At 47.4% G+C, this 17,273-nt stretch overlaps 1 protein-coding gene across 1 annotated transcript in view; it reads right to left on the bottom strand.

Moving 5' to 3' along the window:
• Positions 1 to 17,273, bottom strand: part of LOC144783387 (uncharacterized) — a 166,045-nt gene that overhangs the window by 87,633 nt on the left and 61,139 nt on the right. The window contains exons 2-3 of the mRNA XM_078662385.1: positions 16,947 to 17,124; positions 4,728 to 4,767 (exon numbers count right to left, since the gene is read on the bottom strand). Coding sequence (XP_078518511.1) covers positions 4,728 to 4,767; positions 16,947 to 17,124 — 218 coding nt within the window. The remainder of the gene's footprint in view (positions 1 to 4,727; positions 4,768 to 16,946; positions 17,125 to 17,273) is intronic.

The following is a 17,273-nucleotide window of genomic DNA, read 5'->3' as shown; positions in this document are numbered from 1 at the left end:
GTGTCAGCATAGGATATGAAGCAGAGTCCTTGCTGTCAGACTATGGTGGTGGGGGGGGCATATAGATGTTGAAGAGTGTGGAGCTGAGGGACGATCCTTGGGGTACTCAGCAGGTAGTTTCTGTGGGTTCAGAGAGGAAGGGTGGCATTCTTATTCGTTGGGTTCTGCCGGTGAGGATGGAGCGGATCCAGTCTAGGGCAGTTCCTTGTATGCCGGCGTCATGGGGTCGGGTGGCGAGTGTGCGGTGGGAGACAGTGTTGCAGAGAGGTCGAGGAGAATCAGGGCCGCGGTGTGTGCTTGGTTGAGGAGAGTGCAGATATCGTCTGGGACGGCGAGTAGGGTGGTCTTGGTGCTGTGGAATCCAGATTAGGAGGGGTAGAGGATGGAGTTTTCTTCAATTAAATGTTGTTAGCTGGGCGTGGACGGTCTTCTCTGTGACTTTGGCTGTGAAAGGGAGGAGGGAGATGGGTCGGTAGTTCTTGAGGTCTGTGGGATCTGCTGAGGGCTTCTTGAGCAGGGGTCTGACTTCTGCGCGTTTCCAGTCGTCTGGAAAAATGTCAATCTTGAAGGTGGTGTTGATGGTGCAACGTAGTTTTGGGGCAGCGGCAGCTTGGTGGAAGATGTGTGGCAGGCAAGGGTCCATGGGGGCTCCCGAATAGATGCCTTTCATGGTCGAAGTAGTGTCTTCGGTGGTGACTGGGGTCCTTGAGGAGATGGTGGGCTTGCTGACGTAGGAAGTAGTTGGAGTCAGGTTTTTGTCGTTGAAGTGGTCGTAGAGGCCTTTGATTTTCAGATGGAAGGAGGATCAGAGCTTGTTGCAGAGGTCCTGGGAGGGGGTAATGTCTGTTTTCGCTGGGGGGTTTGGTGAATCCCTGGATGACGCTGAAGAGTTCCTTGGCGTTGCTGTAGTTGGAGCTGATCTTGTTCTGGATGAAGGTCATTTTGGTGGATCTAAGGCATTCTGGTATTCTGTCATGGTGTTTTTGTAGGTGATGTGGTCTCCTGACGTTTACTGTTCCTCCAGTTCTTCGAGACATCTGCAGGTGCACCTTGATTCTTGGAGGTCAGTGGAGAACCAGGCAGCCATCATGGGCCACTATTTGTTGGAGTTGCATATGGGGGGAGAGCTGTTCTGCACGACTGGAGACCCATCTGTGGAGTTCTTTGGCTGAAAGGTTGGCATCAGTCGAGGTGGTGGGGGGGTTGCAGTTGAAGTGGAGCTCCTTCTCAGTGACTTTGCTCCAGTTCCGTCTTGGGGGCATGGTGCAGCGTTGGGCGGCATGGGTTTGAGGACGTGGAAGTGTACCCAGTGGTGGCCCATCCATGGGTGTTGTGGCTAAAGGGGGTGTTGTCCCCTCCTGCGAAGATGGGGTCGAGGGTATGTCCTGGCATGCGGGTAGGCGTGGTAACGAGCTGTTACAGTCCAATGTTGGTGGGTTGTGCAGGAGGGTGGTGGAGTTGGGGTCATTGGGGTGGTCTAGGTGGAAGTTCAGGTCTCCAATGAGTATGTAGTTCGTGGAGGCGATTGAGTGAGGTCAGTGGTGGTCCGGGGGGTCTGTAGGCGAGGGTGCCGCGAAGCGTGGTTCTAAATCTGGTCTGGAAATTGAGGTTTTCGGTGGTGGAGAAGGTGTCACTTGTGGTGTAGGTGGAGAGCTGGAGGGAGCTCTTGTGTGCGATGCAGAGTCCGCCTCCGGGGAAGTCCTTCCTCTGGATCTTGTATTCATCAGGGATGACAGTGGCAATGTCAGGGTGGAAGAGGCGTTGGTCCAGGTCCAGGTGTCTGGGGAAGAGAGTGTTGAGGAGGTCCCAGATCTCTATGGTGTGCAGGGAGCGTACGTTGAGGCAGATGCACTTAAGGACGTGTTGGTGGTCGGTGCAGGGCAGTGGTTGTGGGGGTGTGGGCAGAGGTGAAAGTTTGGCGGCAGTGACAGCAGGAGAATTTTCCGTGGGTGGTGCTTGGCATGGACAGCTGCCAGTTATCATTTCTTGCGGAGTGGAGGACAAGGAGGGTGGTTGAGTCGTAGCGGAAGATTGGAGATCCAGTGTTCCAGGCGTTGCTCAGGCTTGCCTTAGGCACGCCCGATGAGTCTGGCCACCATTAAGTAGGGAAGGAGGAGGGATTTGCAGCATTGTACTGTAAGGCAGCACCATATTGGACTGTGATCGTGTGCTGTACAGTCCACTAGAATGCCACCAAGCATGACGCTGTATCCTCTTACACTACATCTTTAAGTAGCTCAATTCAAACAATGCAGTATATAAGATTCTGGATGTTTGGCTCTTGTGAGGACTGTTTTGATTTTCCCAATTTAATTAAAGCAGTGTTGAACACAGGCTTACTAAGGAGAAGATTGAATCCTGCATGCAACTGAAATACAGGCGTAATAACTAGACACCATTGTTCTGCTTAAAGAACCAGAGAGGACCATTTCTTCAGTTAATTTGAGCCAGTGGGGTCCACACCCAGTTGTTCCTTCAATAAACTTTCATCCAAAGCATGAGAGATACACACACAAAGGGGACACATGGAAAAAGAGAAAGGTAGAAAAACAGTGACAATAGGAGAAAACAGATGAAAAAACCTGCAAGTGTGAGATAAGGAGGCAGGGTGTGTGGTAGGGGAACAAAGTCATGGGTTGGCATCAAAACTACAAAGCATTGGCATCTAGCACCCAGAGCTTAGAAAGCATCGCCACAGGCTTCCGAAAACCATTTTGGGCCCCTGAACTTACAGCACAACAGCTGCCCCACAGGAATAGGACTCAAGTCTGTGCTCTGCGCTGGGCAGGGCGGCAGAGCCTGGACGCGCTGAGCTGCGGAGGCCTCGAAGGTGAGAGACCTGTGGGGCGTTTATATAGCGGGGACTATTGAGAGGGCAGTGCTGGCGTGAAAATTCGAGCTGCTGCTTTTGCAACTGCCGGAGCCTGGGTGCCCTTCTGCTATGTGAAAAGAGTGCTGTAAGGGACGGTGGGTTCACCACGGACTCGCCCGCACTCCTCTGGTCAGAGTCATAATTCACAAATTTTGCTGCACTACTAGAATTGAGGTGACTCACCCCGTAACTTGCAACAAATGTTGAGCAGGCTACCTTGAGGGCAGCAAATGCCCATAAAGTTACATTAAGCTGGAGTACAGCCTGGGGCTTAGAGACACTGGCACATTGCACTGGGGCACCCATCCCCCCATGGTGATAAGTCAGAGCGCCCCAAATCAACTCAAGGGGCACCGCCAGAGAAACTCAGGGGCAATGAGTCCTTTGACCAGCAGGACCAGTCACTGGAGGAGCCAGAAAGCAGATCAACATGCCTGCTACAAAATAAGCACACACTACTCTACGCTTTGAGCCATCTATTGCATCACTAAGAACCACCCGACCTGAACTTACTACGCCTTCTGGGAATGGTGCGTAAAGATCTCAAGCAAAAACCAACTCAACTTTGACCCCTTTCCAAAGACTACCGCCCAGCAACCCACCTCAATGGCGGCGGAATCTGCAGCAGTCGCAACCTTCAGCTCTGTACCTCCGAACAACTCAGCCCTGCTGTTAGAACTATGCTCCGGATTCAAGGCGCTCAACACCAGATTTGACTCCCTTGACTAGCGACTTGATGGAATGGGCGAGTGCATCGACCGCCACAACAAGAGACTGGACAATGTGGAGGGCCGTACTTTAGACTTGGAAGACGGAGCAGTACAAACGATTCCACTTCCCCTAGGATCACAGCTTACCGGACCTTAGACAAGGTTTTACCCATTTATCGGTTTGTGCCCCCTTCACCCTCCCTTCTTTCATGCTCTCTCACCCTCCCCTACCGCTTTCCCTCTTTCATTCTTGGTCTACTTCCTCTGCCCCTTAATCTCTCCCCTTGCCTGCTACGCCGCCTAGCCCCCCGTCCCTTGTGCTCTTTAACTAAGCACTCCTTCTCCCCTTGTTGGGGAAAGATCCATTACCTTATTCTCTAGTCTCTGGAGTCTAAGACACCCCTCAGATAGAGTCCATTGCGTAAAGGGAGCCTCTCACTACAGAGTTGGGGGGAATGATACCACTTCCCCTGGGATCACAGCTTACTGGACTTTGGACGCAGCTATTACTCATCTACCAGTTTGTGCCCCCATCACCGTACCCCTCCCCTTTACCTCCTTCATTCGCGGTCTACTTCCCCCTGCTCCTACCCCCTCTCCCCTGAATCTCTCCCCTTGCCTGCTTTTTCCCTTTACGAATAATATCCTTATTGCTTGTCTCGAGCTAACATGAAACTATGTAGCTATGCTCTAATAACTGTGTTCCCTTTGTAACAATGTAACTTGTAACTATGGTCTGATAGTCATGTAAAGCACTCTGATACCTGCGGGTCTAGCCAGCGCTATATAAAACCTTTCAAATAAATAAATAAGCACCCACCATCAAAGAGGTCCATTTAAAGACTCTACTAGGTTCATACCTGCTCCAGGGTCGGACTGGCCATTCATAGCAGAGGGCATTTCCCTGGGGGCCTGGAGCAAGGTTTTGAGGTCCATGCTTTTGGCCGAGTTACTTACTAGCTCCCCAGGGCTTAGGACACCAAGCACAGCTGGGAGAGGCGGGTAGAGAAGAAAACAAAAAGCCACAAACACGAAAACTGGGTGGACAGGAACATTTTTTGCAGGATTGTTTTTGGTTTCATTTAAAGTCAAATACAATTGTTGCATTCTGAAAGCAATGAGTTAACTAGTTGAGAAGCACCTACCGTTGCAAAACGAGATTCCCATGGAACGTGAGCGACATGTCTGGGGGGAAAAAATATGTCAACAAGTTAAAAGCAGTAACTACAGCCACATTTTTTTACAGTAGTATACGGAAAATAACCACAAATGTACTTTGCTGTGCACAAAACCCAAAAGACGGCCAGCAGGCATCATATGTACCGTACAAGCGCAGATGTAGGCTCCTGCACAAATTAAAACACACTGATAACTGCTGGTCAATTGACATGCCTCGTTGCAGAGACGATCACAAGAAAAAGTTAAGTCAACGATTATCTAATTAACTCAGGAGAGGCCTCAGAGCCTTCGGTCTTCATAACTAATTATATCATTTTCAAAATAAAATAACCAGGAAAACCTGAATTTTTGTTATGGGGTATATTTGAAATTAGGTCTAGGTGAAATTTGATAGACTGGTGTAATCTTGTATAATTTGACATTGCACAAAATTTCCTATACACTATGGACCGTATAATGGAAAGTGCCCCTGGGTGTAACGGGCATGTGAGCCCGCTTTGCAGTAGCGGCTCCTGGAGGGAGTGCTGCGGGGCGGAGGAGGGGCACGGTGGGGGTAGTAAATTACGGCACATGGCCGAACCAAGGTAATTAAATAAAAAAATAGAATTACATTGCGCACGCTACAACGCCATTTGGTGTTGCAGCGTGCGCAATGTAATTAGTTTCGTTCCAGGAGCCGCTACTGCTGCTTTGCATGCCCCAGGGGCACTTTGGTATTACAGAAAGGGCTGCAGATGCTTGTGCAAATGAGGGAATCTCTACCTGTACCCATGGCGTATTATGGACGCGGGGGCAGAGGTAAAGAGGCTGTCAGGAGGCGCACCGTCAGTGCACCCCCTGATAACCCTCTAGAGGGTAAGGAAAGGGGTCCTATGGACCCCCCCAGACATTCCCTTGCAGGCAGGTGCACTCACTCACCGCACCCGCCTGCAAGGGGATCTCTAATCCCCTTTAAAATTGCACGTGGGTTGCTGCCTGCACTGTGAAAACACAGAGCGACTGCTTCAAAGCTGCTCCGCATTTCAGTTGAACGCGCTGCCCCCAGTGCAGCACGAATTCGCGACTGAAATGGGTGCAGCACGTTCAGTATAATACGGTGCACTCACCTGGTTTGAGCAGGGTGCACCTTTTGAAAAGTGTGCGTGGTGCAAACAAAGAGCGTGCCATATTTTGTAATATGGCCCCAGGTCAAGTAATTTCAAGTCCAATAGGAGCACAGGAAGAATGAGAACGGTCAGAACTTAAGCGGCTGTTTGTGACAGTAGTGTTTTTGAATCAATTTATAGAGCAAACTGAGTCCTAGTGCCCAAAATGGACACGAGTGCGCATTTCATGCTGAAATCGTGCTAAATTCTACATTTGCATGAAGTATTTTTCTAAAATTTTTGTTAAACCAAAGAAAGTTACGCAATTTCCGCACACCTACATTTTAGCGTCACACTGTCCAATACTCTAGCCTTAAATAGCTCTATATGCTTTTAGTTGGGGTGCATTTTCTTGGACTGCCAATGGTCCCCCCACCCCCAGGTGACAATTGCCACCTTTGGTTTAATTACTAAAAACACTAGCTTATACGTGAAGGACAACATTTCGCGAATTAGATCAAGTAAAAGTTTAATCTGTCAGTGACATTAGAGATCAAAACAAGTTAGTAAAGATGCATGTATTAAAAAGGCACACAGGGCTGGCTCTTTGGTAGTGTGAACAGTGCAGCCGCACCTGGTGCGGAGCCGGGGAGGGTGGTTCGCTGTATTTAGAAGTAGCTTATTAGTTTGAAAGCACCTGCTGCAGTGTTACTTGTGTGTCCAGCAGTTTTTAGGCAACACTAAAAATGTCAAGATTACTCTGACGATTAAAGTTCCTGCAGAAAAGAGGTCAGAGTTTCGTCTAGTGGTATTTTTGACGTTTCAGAAAGTTGTGCAGAGGGATAATGTGCCTGCTGCAAAGAAAGCGTACCATGCAGATCACAGACGTTTATTTTATGTGGATAGTTCAGTGGGTTAATGTTTTTGTTACATTGTTTTGGTACTTGCAGTTCATAAATTACTTTCTAATACAGCCAGTGAACTATGAAGTTTCAAAGAGCTGCATGCAGATTAGCTTGTGGGTTAGAACCCCCAGCCTTTCATTATCCTAATGTTGCTAAAAAGGGTACCTATGAAATACATTCTTATTAGTAAAACCAATCCCAACTAGTGTGGTACATTTTAATTCCTGCGTTCATACTTCTACAGACCGAACAGAAGTATGGATGATGTGATTACTGCATCTTGTAATTACTCATTGTTTATGGGACACTTCCTATAGTATTTATTTATAATTAGTGAGATGTAAAGAGCTCCGACACCCTACACTGGTATGAGTGGCGCTATAAAACAAGTTAACTTTATGTGGGCAAGGGGCTATGGAGAGATGAGGGGTAATGGAGAGTGAAGTGAGGGAACCCGAGAAGAATGGGGTGTCAACCAGAAAGAGGCACCAGAAACAAATAAAAGTAAAATAAAAAATTGTCGCACCGGACGCAGTCAGCAAATAAGCCGGGCCCAAAAGGCACATGCATCAGGACACGTCTTTGTCATTCTAAACAAATCGACAGGCATTGACCAGCCTTCGTTTATTACATTTTGCGGGAAAGATTTCAAATCAACTGCTAAAAGTAGCAATAAAAAATGGTCCATTGAAGAAGATTATTTCTATGGTGAAAAAATCAGCTCTTAATTACTGGTAAGAAGGAGTCCGTGCATTTTAAAAAGTAGAGGATTGGGACATCTCGATAGTTGTTACAATCACCATACATTTAATACATGCACCGTATGCCTTTTTGCATGCGTTAATCCATGTTTATTAAGCAATGATAATGGAGGCCAAAACATTAATGGATGCATCGCTCAAATTGACAGTAATACTGAAATGCATACATAACCAATACACGGCATGAATAATCTAGATTTTGTGGTACTGAATACAGCAAAGTGAAGCCTTTATTAAGCACACTTAAACTTAGTTTGTAAAGTTGGAACATATGCCAGGAAACTTCAACCTTTATAAGGCCGGCAGTTTGACCGTGTCCATGGTAATAATTCATCCCACTCAGCCAGCAGTAACCCCACGTCACAGGGTGTACCGATCATGAATGAGCTGTAGGGGGAGCAGCTAAGCTCGAAACATGAACCTTTTAAGAGTCTACTAGAGACGAGGACCTTGTTCTTCGAGCAGGGAACAATTGCCAGGGGTGGCACTGGCAGTCCTTGTAACGTAGGATCACAATAGTGGTTGTTACCGGACGGGGGTGGTGGGGCAGGATTGGGGCTGGGTGAGTCAATAAAAAATAAAATAAAATAAAAAAACCTTTCCTTAGAACGGCTGTTCGGACACCGCCTCTCCTGTGTCCTTTTCCTTCTTCCTGTCTTCAGTCCGGCTGGCAGCAGGAAGCACCCAGCACACAGGCTCCCCTGAGCCAATCACAACGCTGCAATGCAGCGTTGCGATTGGTCTGAGATCCGTGGATCGGCGCTCAGATTCGAACAGGGAGCCTGTGCATGTACCTCACCAGGCTGTGCAATTCAGCCTGGTAGGAACATGGGAAGTGCGCATGAACTGTTTGGTCAGCCCAAGAGGGCCGACCAAACAGTTCATGCGTAATTTAGGAGTACAAACCACACCTCCCCCTGCTCTGGCCAGCCCCGCCCCACACTCTACACAAGTCACTGAAGGCATGCAATAGGAAAAATACAATGACAAAGATCACTTATTATCATTTTCTTTTTCCTTTTTGCGCACTGGAGGAGCCGCCACTGTAAGTACCAGTGATGTAACTGGTATGTGTAGCTTCGGAACACATGGATGTGTGTTGAGGGGATTTCATAAAGTTACCCGCTCCGTGGGTGTGTTTGATGCAGTCCCGGGGGCTGTGTATAACCCCTATAGTGCTGCCGTCGGCCAACGGTCGTCGCGAGCACTACCTTGCCAGTGCTGCGCACGTCCGTTGGCCGACGCGGCCGCACCCATTTCTTCGAACGTTCAGCACTGGCGATGAACGTTCGAAGCAATAAACGGGTTAATAAAGAGCTGCACAGGCAGGCAGAGTGTAGGTGACCACCTGCACCGCAACTGGAGTGATCCCATTCACGGTCTACATGTCCCCTTGACTTCAGGTCTATGGCCCAGTCAGCCAGAACGCGCACCCCGGCACGCGGTCAGTGCTCCTCAGCACACGGAGCCGCCGATATTATATCCTCACAGGTTTCCTCTTCAACATTGGGCTAGTAAACCACCCATATTTAAAAAAAACAAAAAAAAAAACAGTAGTAAAATGGAGTAGAGTACATCTCCTCCTGCCGCCCCACCTCCCCTAGAAGTTTGGGATTGATGTTTAAGGTTATCAAGCTGAGGACGCATGGGGTAGGATAGGCCCTAACCATGTGCACACTGTATGCCACTGTTGCGGATATCGGTATTGCGGTCAGCAACATCCAACCCAGGAAACTGTTCAAGGGTCCCCAGCTCCCTGCCAACTATGGATATATTCTTTATAGTTTCACATGCTCCCTATTTAGGCTGCCCCTGTAACATAGGACCCACTTTCAATACCCACTTTCAATATACCTGAACCATTGGCTGAGCACATTTTCTTTTTGATATTTTAATGTCCCATTGGTAAGCACTTCTTGTGATGGGCAACCTGCACAGTGATACAGCAGCAGCTGAAGACTAAGCAGATACAACTGGAGTGTTATGGGAAACGGCCACAGGTTCAAGGAAGGTGTCCTTAGAGTTACAGAATTGGTGTCAAAACTAGAGTTGAATCAGTAGGCCAGTGCTTAATTTGAGCCGGTGACTTTCAGGGCTCTTATAACAGCCTGCCACATGGTGGTGCGCTTTGTATTATTTTGCGAGAAACACAGGTGGTTAATATTTAAATATACATTCAAAATCACCAATCCTGCAACCCAAACCTATCAGAATAGCATGGGCGGCATGCATTAGTGATATTAATGTAAAGCTTGAATTGTCACTTGTACGAGTGTGATGGTTAGTTGTGATGGTACCGCCATTAGCAGTGCTGGCTTAGGCAACTGGTGGTGTAAACGGCAGTGGCCTCCTGACTAGAGCCCTGGCACTTTTTTATTGTTATTCATTTTTACAAATCAAGTACTGCAGTAGGCTGGACTGCAGCTAGCTCATCGTCGGGAACCAAAGGGTTCATAAACAATAGCACACATTGTTCCGCATTTCCTCGATTTTAGCTAATAGCTGCATCTCTCCCCCCACCACCCCAACAGTGTGACTACAGGAACCGCCTCCCGCCGGGATCCATGCTACACTAAATTAGCGTAACAAAAGTAGGTGCTTTCATATACTTAGGGGCAACACACACATCTGAATAATCAAGGAGTTTCTTCCGCTTGGACTCTCGGTTCTTTGCCTGGTTGTACGATTGTAAAGTTTGAATGTAGAATCCTATGATTAAACGCCTACAGTTGCCAAGAATGACAAGTGATGTGCATGAGCAAAAACCCCAACCTTTGGGGTCATAGATAACGTAAATGATCTGATCACACTAAAGGCCTGTATATATAGCACGCATGAATGACAGACCTTTCAACCAGTGGCACTAGGTTGTTGGTGCAGGGCATTTCGCACATTGCGCTTAACTCTGCATCCACCAAAAACTGTTTGATGCAAGTCATAATTTCATGTATGTTTTGATTCCATTTCTCTTTTCCAGATATTTTCTGTGAAGTGGAAACCGTAAGGTACAAAGCCACCTTCACTTATGCACATCTTAGTGTGCGTGCATACACTACATTGCTTAATTTGTAAAATATGAAGTGCAGGTGCTGAAATGTTTGTCGGAGGCCACACCCACTTTCTGGCTCCACCCACTCTCTCAACTGGCTCCAACCACTCTTGTTTTTTTATAGCTGCTTCCACCATGTTGCCAGACCTCATGCATCATGTCCATATGGGTAAACCACAAACAACACCCTTTAAACCATGCTCTACAAGGGGGGCAAGGGAGGGGACAAGGGCCTGATTTAAATTAAGGTACTTCACAACCTCCCTCGGGTTATGAAGACCAATATAAATATTACATGTGAACCACACAGAAAGCACTTCATCACAATACGTATGCATTGGTTGTTACACTTTGTATAAAGTCGTATATTGAACATCTTCTGCCATCTTGCATACACCTTTGCTGGGAGTTTATACTTTCTACATAAGCGTTATTGCCTGGAATGCCTTTTTTTTTTTTACTAATGCCCTCTTGTGATCTTTATTCAGTAATACCGCCTAGTAGTTCAGTTTGTTTATTTTACCGTTTGTTTAGCATTTACACAAAAGGTTAGTTATACTTATTGAAATGAAGAAAGATACCAGTTTAACCCTCAGAAGCGCCGCAGTAAGAAAGCGCTATGCAAATACTGTTGTTGAACTAAGTTGTTGTGCAGTCACAATGTCCTCCTGGTGCTTGTGAAAGGCAGGGCCCTGCGCTCTATATCTGTGAATAATGTAATTGGGAACAATTCTATCCTACAAAGCCTGCTGTGGATGTTTAATAAAAATAGGCTTAAATAAAAATACATTTCCTGGGGGACAGTTTATAAAAGAGATACATGCTGCTTTCATACAGAGACTCAGTGTGGCTTTCTTTGAGGCATAGCCCTTGGTGCATACACCGGTCGGTGGCGTAACGCAAAAGGATTCCCCCCTACCCCTCCCCCAGAATGTGACGATTCTTCGATGATGAGAGATGACGTTGGTTCCATGTGCGAGTGCGTGGCTGTGACTTATTAGACACTCTTACTTCAGCTATCTGAAATCATGTGAACAGCACTGAAGTACTGTATTGCTCCAACTCTTCGGTCCCTGGCTCAGCCTGCCAGCCAGCCAGTAGTGTCTTCTTTATATTATACTCAATCAGATAAGATAACACACCGAGCATCGTGCCTGGCTATCGTCGTCCATCTGCCTGTTTTATTGCTGCCTCTGTTGCTTTACAAAAGGCACCACGCACAAACACGTGTTTACAATAACAAAAGTATCCATACAGCTAAAAATACAATTTGGCCTCAACGTTTATAATATGAAATCAATGTGTCCACTTTCTGTTTCTGACCAACCGTCCAATAAGTTACCTATATTTGGAATCCTTCCACCCCAGCCCCCCCATCTTTAGGTAATTACAGCTTCAGAGCTTGGAATTGGAGCGTAACGGCGTATAAATAGAAAGCTGCCACCTTATCATTGAAATGAAACATATATTCGGAATCGGCACCCCAGCTCGCTCCCCCCAACCCCCCTCCCCTTCCTTCGTCCACCCTCCAGAATAATTATAAAACAAAGTGAGGGAGCAGCTCAGTCAGCTGACCGACCGGGTCAGTTTAACTCAGTACTGCCTTAACTTAAAACTTTAAGTGCTTCTGTGGTGCTTTGCTTAACTTAATTTGTAGCTTCTTCTACACTTCTTACCTTTATTTGTGGCGTGGGACCGGTCGGCAGACTGGCAGTACAAACAGCTACTGACTGCACTGCGTGCTCAGTTGTAACTTTGCTGCCTGCCTGCTGCAGCTTTCTACCAGGGCCAGGCCGCAGTCTGCATTGCACACACTGCAGTACTTGCTGCACTCAGTGCCACACCGCGATGTCATGCCACCACTCAGGCACCAGACCCCGTCACGCAGGTTGCACAGCAGGCAGCAGCAGCACAGCCCAGGTCTGCCCTCGCCCCTTCGGATTCATGACCTTGGTCATTGGTCGGGCCGAGCTAACTTAATGTGGACAGTGACTCGAGTGGACTCGTCGTGGCGTGCGTGGGGAGCTGCCGCTGTAACTGCGCAGCACGGTTATGGCAGAGGGCAGAGCCAATGTGGAAAACAAAATCTGCGCGCGCTACCGTGTGCACAGCCCCCGGCCAGCCCCTACCCCCATCAGAACCTCCAGGCTCCTTCCCGGCCCCACCAACTGAAATTCCGCAGGTCGCCCACCCAGTCACTGGCAAACAGAAACTATCAACAACTCCATGATGATGAAAAACGAAACTTCACGCATTATTTAATCATATATATATTTTATTTATTATTCAATCGTATTTATATTCCCTGCACCTGTGGTATATTGTATCATAAATTTTAGGGCACTTCGAGGTCATTTCCAGCATTAACGATGATGTTGTGGAGTGAACTTAATTTCAGGGCAATAAATATTCTCTCATTGTAGGAGTACAATTTTGGTGGGACGGGCGAAATATGTTTTAGAGGTAATTAATTCTAAGTCGCGTCAGTCGTTAAACGTTGCACTGCTTGTGCCTGCCAGTTCATTATGCGGCGGTGACTGACTGAGAATCTCTGAGCAATTTCAAGCATTAAATGGCGTTGTTGACTCCGTGTCAGGGTAGGGGCAGGCCAGCCTGGGTATAATAATGTAGTTAGTCACGCACGAGTAACTAGCAGGAGCACCGGAGCAGGCAGGCAGCGCTGAGTGCTCAGTGCAAGTGCAGAGTGAAGAAGACGCCGCGGCCGCGCCGGTGAGTGTTGACAATGCATCGGAGTCTGACTCTGTACACACGCATGCTGCAGGGGCCGGGCGGGCCTGTGTGGCTGGCTGCACGAGAGTGTGTGAGACAGAGAGAGTACAACAACAGAGAGAGTACAATCAACAATAAAGAAGGTATATTTACATGGACATCAATGTGGGTGTGCGCAAATTCATAGACCCGGCCCTGACATTTAAGTGCCGGTGCTAAGCACCGGATAGCACCGGCACAAATTAAGCACTTAGGGTCTGCTCTCTCCCTGAAGAAAGCCAACTGACACTGGTTTGATTGGCTGAAACATGTAGATCATTTCACCTTCTTGGGACATGTGAGATAATTTTTTCTCTTCCACATCCTTTATTTTAATCCTGCCCCAAAAAGTTTTGTGATTTGAATAAGTTTCCTGGAGGCTGTTTTAAGGTTTACACTCACTTTATTCAATTTTCACCCAAATAAAATCCCTCTCCGCTGTAATCAGGCGTTGAAGCACACCTAGGAGGCACTCTGCCCCGTAAGTGAGAACACAATGATGAAGCATGCCACCAACTAGGTTGGTGGGTGGGGGTTCTTTTAAAAACTAATGGGTTTTCCTTAAGGGAAATAACTTTCCTGACCAACAGGATGCTGATCTTTTGAGACTATATTTTTGAAGCTCTTTGGGGAGACAGACGAGCCTTGTTGCTCCCCCTCCCTCTCATTTTTGTCTAGAATCGGATAGAGTGGCGACATTGTTACCTTGATTCAGCTCTCCAGCGTGGGGAGCATCTCAGCCATGCAACTTGCCCAGGAGGTGCAGCTGCATGCTCTAAAGGAGCTGGTGGAGTCAGTGGTCAGCATGGCTCAGCCACAGCCCATCTCCCCCCACCTCCACCCACAGCATCCAACAGCAGCTCAGCTATCAGCAAAATGGCAGTGGGGAAAAGACGAGACTCAAGCATACCAAAGAACACCAGGAAACGGTCTAGGAAGATTTGCAAGGAGTTTCAGCACCAATCGACCAGTCTGTGAGGGAGCCCGCAGGGTTGGAATGAGCTATGATGTGGCTGGCATCACAACCCTAGCTGTTCGTAATAAAAGAATCATATTTGCTGTCTTAGGCCGCAGAGAGAGGGCAGCGAATAGCTGATCAATGTAGATTGCTGCTATGTCGAAGGGGAAAATGCTAATTCTAAGAAGTCAAACAGAAGCATCTTCACAAAAAGTTGCCTTTCATACAAAATAAAAAGCAAGACCCTCTAAAGTTAGCCATCCCACTCAATTATGGTACATCTTTCAGAGGAGATCAGATGTCTAGGGCGGTGTGCAATTCCTTTCATATGGGCCCTCCCTCGATTCCCAAGAAGGAAGTTAAGAATCTAGGAGTCCTAATGGACAACTCTCTCTCCTTTGAGTCACATACTAAAAAGGTGTCTGGCACCCGTTTCGGACGACTACGCACCATTAAGCCCATTTTGGGCTTTTTTGAGCCACCCACCAGACAAGTAATAGTCCAGTCCTTGGTCCTATCACACCTGGACTATTGCAACAGCCTATTGCCTGGTATCAATTTGATGACCATGAAGAGACTCCAAAGGGCTCAAAACGCAGCAGCGCGTACTCTTTTTGCCCTTCCTAAACCCTGTCGCACATCACACATCCTCTGCCGTCTTCACTGGCTGCACAGTGAAACAGAGAATCCAATTTAAAACACACGGTCTAACCCACAAAAACCTACATGGCCAGGCCCCCCAAATACTACAGGGTCTCTGCTCTTTTTACGTCCCCACACGTGCCCTTCGTTCTGCGGACCTCCACCTCGCACCCACTATCAAGGTACGCAAGAGCATAGCAGGCGGACAGTCCTTCAAATCCCTGGCTCCTGCTCTATGGAATTCCATCCCCCTTGAGGCACGCGCCACGCAAGACCACTGGCTCTTCCGGAAAAAAATAAAAACCTGGCTGTTTGCCTCCATCTAGCTCGAGCCCCTATAGGCCAACTCTCCTTTTTTGTTCACTCCTCTGCACACTCCACAGCACCCCGCTGGTTGACGTGTCTGCAAGCGCTGGGACGCCCTGTTGCTGGGGCAGCCATGCGCGCAAATATACCTAACATAACATAACATATTAATTCCTGCTGCAGTCAGAGGAGTCACAAGAAGAGGTTATCGGTGCAATATGCACCAGTCCTACAGTTCTTCAGGGTACCAACACTTGGGCAGATAAATTCAATGTATCCTTTTGAAAGCAAGCTGGTCTATTACGGAAAAGGCAACAGCACTTAATCTGTAAATTTATAAGTGCCCGGGATCTCGTCAAGAGGACAACGCAGCTTGCATCACCCATTGCTATGGTCAGTGCTGCCAATAGCAGTACTAACAGAACTACTAACCATCACACTAACCAACACACTCATATAAGTTTGACAACTCCAGCTATTGCAGGCCCCCAAAGCTAAAAGAACGGTTTCGGTGACAAGGGTTGGTCATTTTAATGTATATTTCATTAACAACTGCTGTTGTTCTCACCTCTAAATTAGACAAAAATTGCCACCAGGTGACAGACTGTCATGCTTGCCGGTGGTGACCATTAAGTGCCGGTGCTGAGCACCAGAAGCCCTCGGTTCAAATTAAGCACAGAGAGGCAGCATAAAATGGCCATATAACTAAATGGCGTCTAACGATGGCACTGCTATGTTCTATCTCTGGAGGATTTTTTTTTCTTTTGATAAGCAGGTGGACGCGGGCCTTGCACAATTTCTAACACGCCAGGCTGCTGGTTTGTTTCCCCCAAGGAGATTGGCCGAAAATACTGCAGCAGTAAAGACAGCTGTGGTGATGGGGATGATGGGGGGGGGGGGTTAAGGGATGAGGAAATGAGTAGGGTGGAGAGAAGAAATGCAGGTGGGCATTCAGCATCTGGCCCCCACCGGTACCTTCCACCACTTACCTTCCAAGAGAAGAAAAGGAATTTTGTACATTTTCTGCACTGTACCCCTGTTCAAGCCAGAATCAATGGAAAACCTACAAGTTTTAAATGAAATGTAGAACTGTACGCTTGCAGGCACCTACTTGCATCATATCATGCAAAACGTTTTGCGACCTTATCACAAAAAGGTCTCACTCCTCACCGCATGGCCCTGGTCTTTTTTCCATATCTACTGCACCTCTTACCATGGAAGCCTAGACTACTCTCCACTGAACGGTTCTTCTCGCCACCCCAGTCTTTTTGAGGAATCTATGCTATGGGCCTGGCTAACACCTCCAGGTTTCATTGCTTTTGTTCATAGCAGCCAGCTGGGGGTGATCGGGGGAATCCTTCAAGTATGGGGTTTTGGGAAAGGGACAGGGCTAGAGCCCTCTCAAATGACAGGGACCTTTGATGTTACCACTTTGGCAGTAAAATGTGCTTACTTTGGTCACAATATTTCTATCTTCCGTACCATTCTTCGCTCTTTACTAACCAAGCATGTGGTGCCAAAAATGGATTTAGCACAATGCTACTTTGTATTCCACGGTTTACTTGTAGTCTCCAAGATGTAAGGTTTATATCTAGACGTAGTGCATATCCAGCACTGAACAGCCCCAGACTGGCAGGTATTAGAAGGCCAATGTCTATAATTCAAGGCACTCATTCTGAAAGACAATTCATCTGAAGACTGTTCACTTACTTGAAGTCGCATGGAGCTCCAATATCCTGCTTGCTGATCTTGGACACACCAGTTCTTCCATCAACCACCAGTGCTCCGGTACAGGGCCCAGATTGACGTTTTCCTCCAGGAAGGGACCCACCTTTGCCCTGAGCCATAGCATTATCAGGCAATTGAGAAGGGGTTTGAAACATTGAACCTAGAATGGAAACGAAGAGACCTCGTCACTAGATCCGCCCAAAACAGCAATTTAAATCCTACTTTATTCAGATTCACCTTTTGATGTAGTCTATTTACCATCATTAAACTGCATCAGGATAACCAGCTACAATGATAATCTCCTGCCAA

The sequence above is a fragment of the Lissotriton helveticus genome, chromosome 9 (assembly GCF_964261635.1).
Source record: "Lissotriton helveticus chromosome 9, aLisHel1.1, whole genome shotgun sequence".
In the NCBI taxonomy this organism is placed as follows: domain Eukaryota; kingdom Metazoa; phylum Chordata; class Amphibia; order Caudata; family Salamandridae; genus Lissotriton; species Lissotriton helveticus.
The sequence above is the reverse complement of the archived record's forward strand: the minus strand, read 5'-3'. Positions and strand labels throughout refer to the sequence as shown.